Raw genomic sequence first — 14,943 nt, 5'->3', positions numbered from 1 at the left:
CATTTTACGTTAAGTTAAGCTTCTTAGACTCTTGACATTCCGGTTTCATGGACCTAACTTGGTCTTAACTTATTTATTGTGTGCAAATATTATAGATGAAGTGATGAGAATTACAATCTGGTCGTAACATCTAATCTCCTGTTTGATAAAATTTGCATTCCTGTTTTTTTTATTGTGTTTGTACACAGAAAAATAAAAATGACGGCAAAGAGGTGTGTGTCACCATCCAAGCAGTTGTTCAGTTAATAAAATAAAAGGATAAACTGTAGTACAGAAGTAATAGTATTGAATAAAGGAAAATGCATACAGAAGACTATGAATTTAGTAACAAAACGAAAATTATAGTCGGTTTCAAACTACGTAAAGGCTAGGGTCCACCGAGCACAGCCGCTTTCGCCACTGCACCTCTCTTCGTGTCATTTTGACCGTACTGTAGTTCTGGTATCCTAGCCAGTGCAGACTGTTTCAAGGAAGAATAGAAATCCTAGATGATACTATAACCCGAATAATCGAAAAATTTAAAAATCCAATTTCATTCCAATACCAGAGCTGCCCACAAAGTTCAGAACCGTGCGCCCGATAACCGCCGAAACGCAGAGCCGTCAAACTGCGCCGCCCACGCAGCTGTGAACTCTGCGAGCAGCCTAAGTGCTTCATAAAACAAAAATTAATGTGCTGACAAATTTAAGTTAAAACACTGATTAATTCAACTAGTTATTTAAAATTATTTCGTATCAAAAATATTCGAATATTAAATGGTACGTTGAAGTTGTTGAAAAACGGTGGAAGTTCTTCTTTTCCGTCCATAAATGTTAACAAATTAAAGATTTTAGCCTAACGACGAAATCCAACAATACGAAACTACGTAACGAGTTCAAAGACAAGAAATTTGGTATATTAGAATATGAATGAGCTATAAAAAAATTAGAAGAGTCGATACGGTATTTGCTGGATATCGTGAGATCATTTTAAACATTCTTTTTTCCTCCTGGTGTTGTCAAAAAACTAATGCGAAATATTGGCGAAGTTGCACATTCTCGACCTCACTTTAAAAATCTCAGAGTGCACATCTCGAGGAAAACATCCAACACTCCATAACTTAGATTAAAATAGTACTCAGGAACTAATGTTACCGTTAGTTTTGTGGGCAAATAAGATCCACATAATCTTCCGGAGTATAATTGTAAAAGAACATTCGAAAGAGGCAACATAAGTCCAAAATGATGCGCTAGGTCGACATATGACAATTCCAGGATTACTCTAAGGAAGCTAAGAAGACCAGATGGAAATTTTCGCAAAATTTAGAAACAACATGAACTTCTCTACATAGAATTTTCAAAAACAAGAAGATTCAGTGGTATTCAAATATTGAAATTCCACAAAATCTTAGAAAAGATGCAATATGCAAAGTTGAAGATAACGCGCTCCGATGAGATGGCGGTCCGAGAGCGAATGTAGCATTACCGTTCCGAATTGAGCGACGAAATTTGACGTCTTTCCGCTCATATGGCCTAAATGTGGAGAACTTTTTGAGGGTTTTGATCTCCTTTTTCTCTTCATTGGTGTCAAATGTGGGACTTTCTCACGTTTCCCTTCGTTTTTAAGTCCTGTAATCACTCTTCTCGACTTTTTTATCCGGTTTTCTCTTCGTTCCTTTTGTTGTCGTGCAAATGCTTCATTGAAGTTCCTTCACAAAGTATTTGAAGGGTTAAACATGACTAAGATCCGAGCTCGCGATCTCCGCAATCACAAGAAGGATGAACTCATCAAGATGTTGGTCGAACAGAAAACTGAGCTCGCATCCCTTCGGGCAAGTATTTTTCATTTTCGTTGTACTTTATATTAGTTTGCAACTTTTTAGATAGCTTTATTTCTGGAGGATTTGGTAATTTGCGTACTGAAATTTTATTTATATTGCTGCTTTTGTTTTTTCCACAATTTTATTCCGGCGTTTTTATCAACATGCAAACTGTTGTCGAACATTTTGAAAAGTAGTTGTAATGGCTCAGGGTTTGTATGAAATCGTTCGAAATTACCTTATCAAAGTTTCCGTGTGATGTGCAATTTTTGAAATTTGCATGGGTGATTGTTGAAAATTGATATAGGCTAATTCTGATAGTGGGAACACCCGACACCCCTAGTTTCATCTTACTCCGAGTTTCAATTAGTCACTCGTTTATCTGTCAGTATATAGGGTTTGAGGAAAGACGAGTTTCTTAATGTCTTTCTTTTTTATTTCTTATTATCTCTTTCTTTTTTCTCTCATATTAAAAGAGAGGGAACAAGGTTCTTATCTGCTAAATTTTGCGGACATATTTTTAATTTTATTCTCTTCCTATCTTGACTTTCCCTACTTCTTTTCTGCTCAACCGTTACTCAATACGGTGAGACATAAAGCTTTGGTATTCTTTCTTGCGTTTGCCTTTTATTAAAAAGACTGTCATGAAAGAAAAATGGAGAATCTGGTAACTCAAGACTTCTGGAGCTCCAGATTTCGGATAGTCTTTTTTTCCCTTTACAAGTCAGAGTACTTTAGATGGAAATCATGATGCTTTGACTTCTTTTAGTGGTTTCGATGATAGGTCATCCGCTCTCTTTTCATTCTTTTCGTTTTTCACACTTTCCTCTCCTCTCTTTTAAAGAAGAAGACAAGGTGTACGAAATAGGGATTTATAGCCAGTGATTGTTTTGAAGGGGGCGATATGTTTTGTGTTGATGACATTCACGAAGTAAAATGACTAGTATTTTCAGAAATTAAGTATTAGAGTGGTGCATTTCGTCCTGATAAGAAAGGTGTATATTAAACTCATAGTAAGCGTGTATGTTTTTCCACTACTAAAGATACTTATGGAAGATAAATTTTTTCTTTCGGCGGCTATGACATATCTGCTGGGTCCAGTTCTTTCTAATACGTTTTTTGGTCATTCTTAATTGTGCTAAAGCTCAGACCATAATCAAAAACGTAAATCGTTTCGTAATAGGTCTCCATTGAAGATAATTTTCCAATCATTGGAATCTTATTAGTTCTACCAATTCTCCGGAAGTGAGAAATCGTCGAGTAGTTGTTCCAGTGATGTTCATCTTTTCTATTTATGATACTTGAATATCCATGCAATTGTGTACTCCTCGAATGAGTTCAAGAAAAGGGTTAGCCGTCTCGGAGCCTTTGTAGTGGATTGATGAGTGATATATATCTACAGGCTGCATTTTGATTTTTTAATGTGCACGTAGTGAGTGAATCTTTGGTCCTAATATTTTTTTTTGTTCAAATTAATGGAGTTAAGTTAAGAATTAATGTATAGGAGTCGTCAGAGTTACTTCATTTTCTCCGCACTTAGAAACGACATGGAATAGTTTTTAGTTGTTGCTGATATCTTTTGATGACGTCCATATTTTGGGATTTCAGGTTTCGAAAGTTACCGGAGGAGCTGTTGCAAAGCTTTGCAAGATTCGTGTTGTTCGTAAGACAATCGCCCGAATCTTGACCGTGATCAACCAGAATTACAAGCAGGAGCTTCGCAAGTTCTACGCTGTATGTTTGCTGTTTTATTTCGACCGTGAAACAGATGCTCGTGTTTAGAACTTTGACGGTTTATTTCATTATTTAGGGTCACAAATACAAGCCGATTGATCTGCGCAAGAAGCAAACTCGTGCCATCAGAAGGCGTCTCACCAAGCACGAACAGAGCCTGAAGACTGCTAAGCAACTGCACAGGGAGCGTGCTTTCCCTATGAGGAAGTTCGCCGTGAAGGCCTGATTCTCTTTCGTTGTTGTTTTTGTTATAAATGAATTGTTCAAGAATTGGTTCTTGTTTCTTCTTACATTATTTTTGAACTCTTGCCACAGTGCAGTCAGCGGTAAAGCACTGACTCTGATAGAACACATCAAGTAATACCTTTTTTCAAAGAGTATTTTGCACACAGTCCCCGGATTTTTTCCGAAAATGATCAAAACCTTGTGACTTGAAGGGCGAATACTAGTATTATTTTTCTACAATTGCTTGAAAATGTCATGGAAGTGTTGTCATTTTTGTTTTGTTTCGTTGTTTTTATCTTTCTACGGTGCAAATACTGTTGCTTACCGTCCCGGTAGGTTTTTTTTTTACTATAGGATTCATATTTCTCCAATATATGTGCACTTCTTCATTGTTCACTATCTTTTGGATAACACTGGGGAATGGAATAATAATGTACGGTTCATATGTGCGTAGGAAGGTCGCTTGTTTATGGAGTGCTCTTCTGTCCGCTTAATAATATGCAGTGCTTTTCAGACAAACGAAATAAGCTGTCGTAGGTTAAGTCTAATTAACTTATTCTGTCTGAGAGCTTCTAGCAAATGATAGAGCATTTTCTCCATCACTTTCTAATTTTGCTGTACTTCTTCGTGTGGTACGTCAGTACTTTTCTACCCCACTAAAATATACCTCTGATTAATTACTTCCTCCTTTAACACAACGTTATTTTCTGAAACGAAGTGAGGGGCGTGTGCTGTCGTGCTTTAAAGGCATCACCCCACGAATCTGAGGTAGGGCAGATTTCAGGTGGAGTATTCGTATATGGGATGGGAGACTACGGAGAGGGGGGTGATTCCGTCCATTTCTTCCTAATTGCCGTAAAAAACGGCCCGGCGGCGGCGTCGCACAAGACTGGCGCGCTCCAATCGAACCTCTTGTACAAAATGGTGCGCCAAAACGAATGAAGTCGTATCTTCCGGGCCGTTTTTTACGGCAATTAGCAAGAAATGGACGGAATCACCTCCCTCTCCGTAGTCTCCCATCCCGTATACGAATACTCCACCTGAAATCTGCACCACCTCAGATTCGTGGGGCGATGCCTTTAATTTTCTTGCAGAATTATCGAGGTTGGCGATTCTCAACGACTATAGTAGGATTATTTCAGTTCCTATATCCAAGTTAAATCTCCCTGATTACTGTGTTTAGGTTAATATTCAGAAACTTTTACAATGACAAAGAAAGTCATCTAATCGGAATAACACTTGTGTTAGAGCTTGTTGTGTACGAAGAACTGGACGGGCTTAATAATCACACTGAAACTGGTTGTATGGTCCGGCAAAGTTGAAATTAGTGTTTTTGAGACAAGCTTTACGTGTAAATGACCTCCAAAAAAGCTGTGATTAACAAGATGTTCCGGACGGCAAAAACCGTTTGTAATGGGTCTGAGGACAGCAGGGATTCGTAAACTTTGCCTCGCGGAATTGCTGTTTCTAATAATTATGAAGTACGAACGTCTGAAACAAGACGATACCGAAGTGTATGAGCACGGCATTTGCAAACTCCTACCACAGGTAAGATACCTTTCTGCTTTCCTTACATCTCCAATGGAAGAGCACTGCCATTAGGCGATACAGAGGGGAGGAGGCTTAGATAGTTCCGTTTCGGTCATTGAATTACCACCGAACAGTTTGAAACGTCAGCTTGTTCGTAATCGTTTGTACGATACCATCTGTACAACTTTCAATTCTCAATCTGTATTATTTGTCTCACAGGTAGACTAGGAGACTGTTGAAATCTGGCGTAATCTACCTGATTTCTTGCTCGAGCTATGGCGATGAATATGTTGGTGAAACGCCACGACCGCTATATCTCCACATCAAAGAGCATGTGAATGGAAAAATAGGCTACGACAATGAACACCTTTAGGTGCCCGCAGAACACAAAAACATGACGGAGCCAATTTTGAAATCAAGATCCAAATCTTAGCGCACGAATCTAAAACCTTTGGTAGAAAAAAGCTGGAGGCATTTTGGATCCAAGCCAGAAACGTTAAAGTGAACCACAAAGTGGAATGCCTCTCGATAACGCGAGAACTCGCACCATATCTCGAATGGCTCTTCTCGTCCGAATGAGACATTTGAATCATTCGCTCTCGTGATCGATCAGTCAGCGGTCCATGCTGCATGCCAGAGGTCTCCGATCCAAGGTGAGCATTCAGAGTGGTCGCTAAGCTGGTGGTTGGAAAAATAGGCATAGAATTTGTCTATTTAGTTGTGGAGAGATTTGGTCTCTTAAATTGTGAATTGAATTGGTTATTTCAAGCTCTGAGAAGGTCATTTTGCTGGGACGTTATCCAATAAAATTATTTAACAACCTTTTGTACCTCATTGAAAATCAATACGACCTCAATATATCTGAAATGCGATAAGTGCACAGAACAGTCTTAAAGTGTAGGAGGAATATGTTATTTATGTTGCTTGAGCCTTTTTTTGTTGTTGTTTAGGATATTCTGATGAGTGGTGATATCCCAAACCACGCATATTCTTTCAATTATAGAACATAGTGCTCCACAGAAAAAAATATTGGCACTTCTTTGAAAGAACGATAGAAAAGCCCATTCCTAAATGAAGTATTTTCAACCATGCATTCGAAATTTTCATTGATTCGATTTTCTGGAATATGAATGGTTAATCTTCGTTACTTACATATAGTCGAGTCAGAACGACATGAAGCACGATTCCGTTGCGTAGGCGGTGGCGATCGAAGCGGCTCGGTGGAGACAACGGTTAGAATCAAGGTGGGACCATCGCGAATTATATCCAGGAACGGTGTCAGCAAGGGTCCCCGCTCGACCCTAACCCCTACGCTACGCGGCACCGCTTCGAGCGTAACAGCTTACGCAACTGCACCGTACTTCATGTCGTTTTGACCCTACTATAACTCTGTGCTACATTTCTGGAGTATTCCTGGTTACCAGCTGCTTTGCTTCGATTACTATTACTATTATAGTGTACATTATGTTAAAAATACGTTGTTGCTGTTGTTCTCAGCTGTTCTGTCGGGGCTTCTACATTTTTTCGTTTTTCAAAGAACCACAATCCGAATCGTGTTGTCCTCCACTTTCAGCACCTTTTGGTGGTTACTCAAGTGAGATCCTTCCATTTTGTCGATATAGACTTCCATTTACTGTTGGACTAGTCTCAGTGAATTGTATTTCCCAGAACACCTTGCTTGTCTGAAAAAAAGGAGAAAAAAGAAACCGCTTTGTCTTCGACAATTATTTATTGAGCTAAAAATTCATCGCTGTAATCGAATAACGAAGTGCTTTTAAATAATGTAAGCGATCAATTGATGGCTTTGAAAATCCACTCTTAAAATTGTATTTTAATCAAAATACCACAACCACAACTACAAAATGTGGGGATAGTATTCGTACAACACGATTGTGTGTTGCAAATCTACGTCTTTTTATACAGGCGATCAATGAAATATGTGTTTTCATAACAAAAATAGGTTCGGTCAGTCTACTCTTCTTCCTCCTCTTCCTCTTCCTCTTCCTCCTCTTCTTCTTCCTCTTCTTCCTCCTCTTCTTCCTCCTCCTCCTCTTCCTCTTCTTCTTTCTCCGCCTAAAATAATGTGTTCGTACAATCACTGTAGAGAATTTTCCACAGAAATAGTGTGAGGATAGTTGTTGTAAGTTTTGTAAGATGTGAAATTAAAGGATAAGAAGAAGGTGACTATGGGAATCCTAGAAAATAGAGAAACCATCAATCCTACCGCTTCCTCTTCCTCTTCCTCTTCCTCTTCCTTTCCGTTTTCTTGAGCCTGAAAAAAGCAGTGTTTTATTTCCGTCACTCATTTGTTTATTGTATTTTTTCACATAGCTCGTGCAAATAATTTCCTCCGATTTGGGATTTTTTTAGTTTTTCATATCATAGTTTTGTAACTTCGTTGTACGTCTCGAAATCTCCATTATAAATTCATATGTGAATTAGGAAGAGTGATAATCATCGTGCGATATAGATGGAGGGAAGTTATTCTCAAACCTTTACCTCTTTTTCGCCTGCCTTCACTGATTGAGCGTCAATCTCAGATTGACGCGATGACTGAAAGTAGTGGGATTATTGTGAAATTCTCTTCATTCACAATATTTTTCTTTATTTACCTCTCTTTCTTCGAACTTCTTTTTGTAATGTCCAAATGGATCAGCACTTGATGCACTTCCTGGTGGTTTCGTTTCTTCCCATTCTTTAAGCGCCAATTCGTATTCCTCGATCCTGTAACAGTAATAATGTAATGTCGTGATATTTTCATGACCCTGCCAGGAGTTAGTGTTGCGAAGTTCGCGTCAAGAGGGTTACACCGTGCGCACTTGCAACCAGCTTCTTCTCAACGGCATGCTTCTTATCCGTAGACATCGTTTGTTTGTTATTTCTGCGCTCTCCGGGAATCACACAGCTTTTTAGCCTTCCCACCTCATAGATTCCGCAAACACTCAACGCAACCCTCACTATTTATTTCTCATTGGCAGTTGACGTTGAGACAAAATCATGAGTTGTAAGCGTAAAAACCCGGAAAACCTATTCTTGATTGAGTAGGATTGATTTTTGGGAATTCAATCAATATAAGAATGATGTAAAAGAAAACAAGTAAAATGTTCTTATGGATACCATTCTTTCTTCCATCCCGACTTCAGCATGGTGTTTCTTGGTGTTCCAAATCCAGTCATTCCTCTCTAAAAAGAGTACAATCATCCACCAGTTAAAGAAAACTTGTATACGAGAAAAAAAGCTTGTTTTCTAAACGTCACATAGTGATAAGAGACTCAATAAAACATACTGTAGCGCATGCGGACTACAGTAACTCGCACATGCTCATGAAGTCGAAAACAAGCGATTTCTTATCGTTGTTTTCCCTCAAAAATTCTTACTTGAGATGCTAATTTGTTGGTACCAGACTGAAGAGGAACGATACCCTCGGATTTCTGCTTCAGTGTTTCCTCGATTTCCTTACCGCCCTAGAAAAGAGATGTTTTTTTTCTGGGGAATTTCTTTCAAATATTTTTTTCTCTAATCTTGGCTATTCTAAGACGAACCACAGTATGTGGAAGAACGTCGCGGACTTTCAGGAAACCTCCACTACCGGCTTGCGTTGCAAATTTGTTTTGTCCAGAATACCATGGAGTGAATTCTGTACCACGACGTTGTTGATCTTCTCTGAAAATTCTTCTTTAAGTTGACCTTGCTTTAACTATTATAGGGAGGATTAATTTTTAATACCAATAACGGTAATTATAACATTGGAAGAGATGAACTGATCATTTTTGTTCGAAAAAAATAATCTAATTTTGTCCGAACAATTCGTGGACATACGTCATATCCAAGCCTTCAATTCGCTGGGTAGCTTGTCTAACGGCACCAATTCCTGGCGGAGCAGCCATTCCCGTTTGTGAAGCGAAGATGTTCGTTCCTTAAAAAACATTAATTATATCTTTTCTTTTATTTTTTCTCAAATTTTACAATTAGAAATCGATTAGTCTCATTTACCATTTTGGAAAACAAGAACTCCATGTGTTCGACGATCATGTGGAAGACGTCCGCGTACGTTCGGCACCTGATTACGATGAGCACCCATTGAAACCTGAATAGGTCTAGGATTCAGTTGCCGCTTCCCCTCACGGATCTAATGTCAGATCATTACAGCTTTTTCGTACCTCTCCCGATTGAGTGGCTAAACCATAGTCACCAGCTTGTTTCGGGATGATCTTCTCACCTTCCTTATCCAGAATGGTTTCCCAATCCTTTTTATAGGTGACTTTCGGCACCTAGATGTTTTCATTTTGAAGATTTTTTTCTGTATTAAGAAGAATAGAAAATTATTGATCTTATTTCACCTGGAAGCGACTTGCTCCGATTGGAGTCTCTCCTTTTTGAGACGCGTACTGGTTCGTTCCACATTGTACTCGTAGCACATTTTCCGAACGTCGATCAGGTTCAATGTATCTAAAATGGTAGAAATTTTAGAAAAATTGATAGTTTCACCCGAAGCTTTTTTCCGGACGGTAACATTTGTTCGGGAAAAACTTTTTTCTGCTACCAAAAATTCGAAATAATTTAATGTTTTGTAAAATGCGACACTTTTCCAACATGATTTTCGGACTTCCGTAATTTCATTTGAGAAAGTGACGAAATCCCCTGTGCAATGCTTAAACGATTAGGATGTGCGCGCAAAAAAAAATCGTGCACCGGAACTACAGTTCACGAAACGAATATGCACGGCCAGCATCACGTACAGTATACGTGCTATCAGAAAGTAATTCCAAGAAAAAAAAAACTTTTGAGTGGATTTTTTCTGAAGGAAAAGAAAAGTATGAACTGTTTAAAGTCGAAGTCATTAGAATTACCGTACCCTAGTTGCTTATCACGAACGATATTCCAACGTGGCATTCCAGGTGCTGTCATTCCACTCTGGGAGTCGAACTTGTTCGTAGCAGCTTGCATCGATAGGAACGTATTCCCGCTTTTCAGCTGTTCCAACGTCCATCTCTTGCGTGGTCGGGTTTCGTCTTCACGGTAATCCTAGATGATTATGGATTTGGATGTTTGTTACTATGTTCAACTTTATTTTCCATCAAAAGTTTTGTTGAAGGATTGACTGCTTGCCTGAGCGACGTATCAGACGTGATCGCCGAGCAAACATTAGACACTTGATTTTCTTGCGACTGACAAAATATGATGTCAGGAAGCTATACGTCATCCTAGCTTTCGCATCTTTATTTCAATAGAATATTCAGGATTTGACGATTTTTGGAAGACATAAAATGGCAATGTGAAGTTAACGCTTACCAAGAATTTTGCGCACATTAGAACAAGAAGGTCATGACTGCCTCCACCGATTCAGTTACAGTACAAGGTTTGAGTCAACGTGAATGAACTCAATGAGGGCATCCTAGTTCTCTTTAGCTCCGATTATATGAGAGATGTGTGTGATGAAGAGGTTAACAGAGGAAATCATGGATATCTAGTAGTGAGATGATCTTTAACAGAAATTATATTCGGTAAAACAATAGCGATTACAGTCCACGTACCTCTTCTCCCATCGTGCTTGGCTGACGGATAGTCGACTGAATGTGAGTGCTCTGAGAGCTGGCGAAAAACTAAATCCCGCCCACATGAGGAGGCACTTGAGATCCAGAGGGGGATTTCCGCCTGTTGTCATCCTGTTAACCTGTTCTGACAAATAGAAAAATATCGAAAATATGTGTGTGTGTTTGATTTTTTGGTTTTTGATTTTTAGCTTCAGATTGAATCTATTCAATGAGGCAAAAATACTCTGAACATGTTTCTTTTTTGAAGATCCTCTAGGGATTCTAGGACAGAGAATCATAATATCGGTATATGAAGCAGTGAAAATGATATAATATAGTCTAGAAAATAAAAACTACTTCTATTCTTGGGTAGTTTTGGGAATTCGATTCCACAAAATTTTGCAAATTTAGGAGAGAGTTATAATTCTGAAATTAGTGCTATTCCAGAAGTTTTATTCCAGAAGAAGAAGAAGAAGAAGGAGTTTTGGGAGCTTTCTCTGATTTAGACACATAAATCCAGAACGTAATTTTTTTTCTTTTATTCTACAAAGACAAGTAATGAATACAGCCTCATCGTTGATGTTTGTTCCCTTAAAGCAGGATTTGCTCTTTGTTAGTCGGACTGTCACTCATTCAACAAATCTATGTGGAAGGACGGTTTTCTGGACCTATTGTTCAGCATTTAAAACGTCGAATTCTTCCAATTTGAATATTTTCTTGAAAAAAAAAATCAGAAACAGGAGGAAAGTGATCGAAACGAGCTACATTCGCATCTGTGTCTTTGTAGCATTCCCTATTTTGGAGGAAAAAAAGTTTCATTAATTTTTATCAAGGGCAAATAAAATTTGGGTGGAATAAGGTCAGCCGCAAAGATATGTACTGATATTCTTACATGTTGATTGAACCTAATATTAATAATAGGTAAATAATTTTTGCTGAATGGAACCTTTTTAGAATTAAAATATGTTGAAGAGATCCTGGACATATGGGTCGAACTCTGATTCAAAGAATTGCTCGAAAATTGTCGGCAACTCTGCTCTCCTCCTCATCCTTCAGAAAAAAATGAACTAATAAGAATTTATTAATAGTGTTACATAGGTCTGGTTACAACGATATAAGAAAGTCTCATTTCGTCAGTAACCCCCTTTCAGCTCGATGTTTTTCTCCAAGATCTATGCTTGACTCAAATTCAGGAACTATCCTTTTTAGAACACAAGAGAATCTATTTGATCTAATCCGAAATATCTCAACGAGAAAACGATCCAGGAAAACCGAACGTGTATGAGGTTTAATGTACTGTCATGTACGGTAGTCCATCCCCAATCGGATTATGATTCAGTGAAAATATTGTGTCTATCTGTTATCCACTAGCACATTTTTCAACATTATTCAGTGAAATTTTGGGAATTTCAGCTGACTCGTGGTTTTTTTTATAGAAGTTACAGTAATTCGAATCTTACTCAGGTGTTATTGTATATTATAGTTATAGTAAGTGGTATTACCAACATTTTTAATGCTTCTTCGACGAGAAAATTGCGAAGAAATTTGATTTTTCTCTAAATTTTGTCCGCCATTGTTCAGCAATGGAAGCCATTAATATGCAAAAATTTCCAGAATAACAAGAATATCACTGTGATTTTTATTCCGCGTTACTTTTCAAGTTATTTTATTTTATTTTTCATTTTCATTTTTTTTTTAATTTTAGAGTGCAATTACGTTTAACGCACCGTTGCATATACGCTCACATCACAACATACACACATAGTACTACAAATAAACAAATCCTGAACTTTTGGATTAACGTTAACTCTCCCAACTCTCATCTATTAATTATATTTATTATCGAATCCAACAGGTGAGTTTTTCTATGCAGACATCCAAGATCTACAGCCGATAAGTACATTTTGTTTTGATTCGAATCCACCAACAGAGGATTATATTACAAAAAAACATTTATTGTCACTTTTTCTTCAAATCACCAAGAGGCAAAAGAAGACTTTTTTTTCTATTTTTTTTCTCCTGTTTTGAAGGATATGGATTACTTGGATCTATGAATATATGCATGTGAAGAAAAAAGTTGACAAAATGTGACGTCATCGATTTACAATTTCCTTTTTATGTAATATAAAACTACACGTTATTTTTGATTAAATTGAAATAAATTTTCTCTTTGAGATTTGTACCACATTTGGGTCCATGAAAGAAAAAAACAGGTTGTAAGCTCATTACAGTAAGCAAACTGTAACCTCATCTTGAGATTTCTTGCATTGTCTTTTCCTTGTTTTTTTAATGTCATACATAAAAAAATTACATTACTTTTTTTACAGGTTTGCTCAAATTTAATCACAATAATTATCAGGCGATTTACAATAATTTTTACTATGTCGTAGGCGGACAGGGCTAACCAACCATGGACCGGTTGTAGGTATCGAGAGTTTTGCTCTCTTCGCCGCTTTGCTCTCCTCTTTGCCTCCTCCTCCTCCTCCTCATCCTCCTCCTCAGTGCTCACGCGATCGCAATCGTTTACCGAAGACGCTGATGACACTAGGGCAACAACTCAAAAAACTTTGCTTATCAACGGGAACGTCCTCCGTTTTCAAAATTGTTCTGTTATGTGGGAGATAATCCTGTTTCAACGAAAATACTTATTGATAAACAAATAGAGAAGACTTATTTAAAACAAAACTCAATTTCCATGAAACTCTAAAAAGCATGGATTGAGTTTTTTTTTCAACAAAAAAATCTATATGTTATTCTCGAGGATAACATTCGTTCAATAATTGAAGATCATCTAGAAATGATGTCAAAAAATGAGTAGTAAAGAATAGTTTAAAAAGAAAAACGAAAACAAATATTTATGCACGTATCTAAATAAATCTTTTGGATCTTTTCTCTTCGTATCTTTTCTTTCTCTATAAAAATTTTTTTCTCTCTCTATTAAAAGAAAGTTGCTGGATGACAAAGCGTGTCCCATGGACACTTAAGTAGGTTGGTTTGTTAGCTTATAAATAAAGTAAAAATTAATAGTAGTAGCAAAGATAAGCAGTAAAGAATGTAAAGAGTAGTAAAGTAAAGTAAAGTGTGAGTAGTAAAGAAAGTAGTGAAAAATTCAGGGATTAGGGAAAAAGGATAAATTCTCTGGCGTATCATTCCACTTGGGATGCACCAATGCGTTTTACTGCGATTCGTAAACGTTGAAATTTTTGGAAAGAGTGTTGCCCTATACGATGCCTCGCGGGAGTCAACCGATGATGAAGTCAGTGCTTTTGTCCTCCCATACACGTCTAATACCATTTTCCCGGGGGGAAGAAAGGCATGGTTGGCACTGGGGCGGTTTTGAACCATCGACCGTGTGGCCACAGCCAAACCACTCTTACCAATTGCGATACCCCCCACCTATATTCTCAGTGATCAGTGGCACAGAATTAAAGGCAGTGTACCACAAATCTGACGTAGTGAGGGAATCCGAGGGAAAAGTTAGAGTTAGGGTTGTAGATTGCGGGATCAGGGGTAATTCCGCTCATCTCTTCCTAATTGTCGTAAGAAGCGCCGTGTGAACCATTTTTATTATTACGAGGTACGTTAGAACACTCCTCTATAAACACACGTTCCGGTCCTCTCAGTAGCCTATTGATTGGTTTTACTTGAATAGGCTGGTGAGGAGACAACACTGATCTTCGATCCATCGTGCGGCATCGTGATCATGCGGCACGTGCACAAGTGGAGCGTTGCAACTGAAATCGTCTTTTAAAAAAACGTCGTCTTCCACGCCTTCTCTTACTAAAAGCAGAAAGAGAAGAGCGGAACCACCCCTGAACCCACAATTCACAACCCTACCTCCAGATTTTCCCGCGGATTCCTTCACCACGTCAGATTCGTAGTTCGCTGCCTTTAATTGAACACTGAGGTGTGAAAATTACTCAAGAAACTCATGTAGATTATCAAAGTTACTAAAATTTGCTTGATGATCCGATCATTAACAGCTTATGAGATATAAAACTTTAAAAGAATCGATATCGGTCAAATAATGCAGTTCGTATGGTCTACCCAGGAAAACGCACTCTTTCGGGGATATTTTTGAAGGATTTGTCGAAATTTGGGATACGAATACTTGCGTACAAT

At 38.0% G+C, this 14,943-nt stretch overlaps 2 protein-coding genes across 4 annotated transcripts in view; one reads left to right on the top strand and one right to left on the bottom strand.

Moving 5' to 3' along the window:
- Positions 1 to 1,714: 1,714 nt before the first annotated feature.
- RB195_021464 (uncharacterized protein) lies at positions 1,715 to 3,758 on the top strand (the record flags this gene model as incomplete). Its single annotated transcript, XM_064208209.1, has 3 exons — positions 1,715 to 1,810; positions 3,407 to 3,532; positions 3,609 to 3,758. 3 exons carry the CDS (start codon positions 1,715 to 1,717, stop codon positions 3,756 to 3,758), a joined length of 372 nt encoding a protein of 123 aa, XP_064064090.1.
- Positions 3,759 to 7,258: 3,500 nt separating this feature from the next.
- Positions 7,259 to 14,943, bottom strand: part of RB195_021463 (uncharacterized protein) — a gene marked incomplete at both ends in the record, with an annotated part of 37,213 nt that continues 29,528 nt past the window's right edge. For 2 of the 3 annotated variants that reach the window (XM_064208207.1, XM_064208208.1), the window contains 14 exons: positions 7,259 to 7,360; positions 7,512 to 7,559; positions 7,787 to 7,840; positions 7,900 to 8,011; positions 8,405 to 8,469; positions 8,665 to 8,751; positions 8,830 to 8,950; positions 9,107 to 9,203; positions 9,281 to 9,374; positions 9,448 to 9,558; positions 9,628 to 9,736; positions 10,143 to 10,312; positions 10,822 to 10,857; positions 13,202 to 13,365. In XM_064208207.1, coding sequence (XP_064064087.1) covers positions 7,259 to 7,360; positions 7,512 to 7,559; positions 7,787 to 7,840; positions 7,900 to 8,011; positions 8,405 to 8,469; positions 8,665 to 8,751; positions 8,830 to 8,950; positions 9,107 to 9,203; positions 9,281 to 9,374; positions 9,448 to 9,558; positions 9,628 to 9,736; positions 10,143 to 10,312; positions 10,822 to 10,857; positions 13,202 to 13,365 — 1,370 coding nt within the window. Of the gene's footprint in view, positions 7,361 to 7,511; positions 7,560 to 7,786; positions 7,841 to 7,899; positions 8,012 to 8,404; positions 8,470 to 8,664; positions 8,752 to 8,829; positions 8,951 to 9,106; positions 9,204 to 9,280; positions 9,375 to 9,447; positions 9,559 to 9,627; positions 9,737 to 10,142; positions 10,313 to 10,821; positions 10,858 to 13,201; positions 13,366 to 14,943 lie in introns of those variants that run through there. The other variant, XM_064208206.1, reaches the window with a different exon arrangement.

Source organism: Necator americanus, chromosome X, assembly GCF_031761385.1.
Source record: "Necator americanus strain Aroian chromosome X, whole genome shotgun sequence".
Lineage (NCBI taxonomy): Eukaryota > Metazoa > Nematoda > Chromadorea > Rhabditida > Ancylostomatidae > Necator > Necator americanus.
Note: the sequence above shows the minus strand (reverse complement) of the source record. Positions and strands in the feature narration are given on the sequence as shown.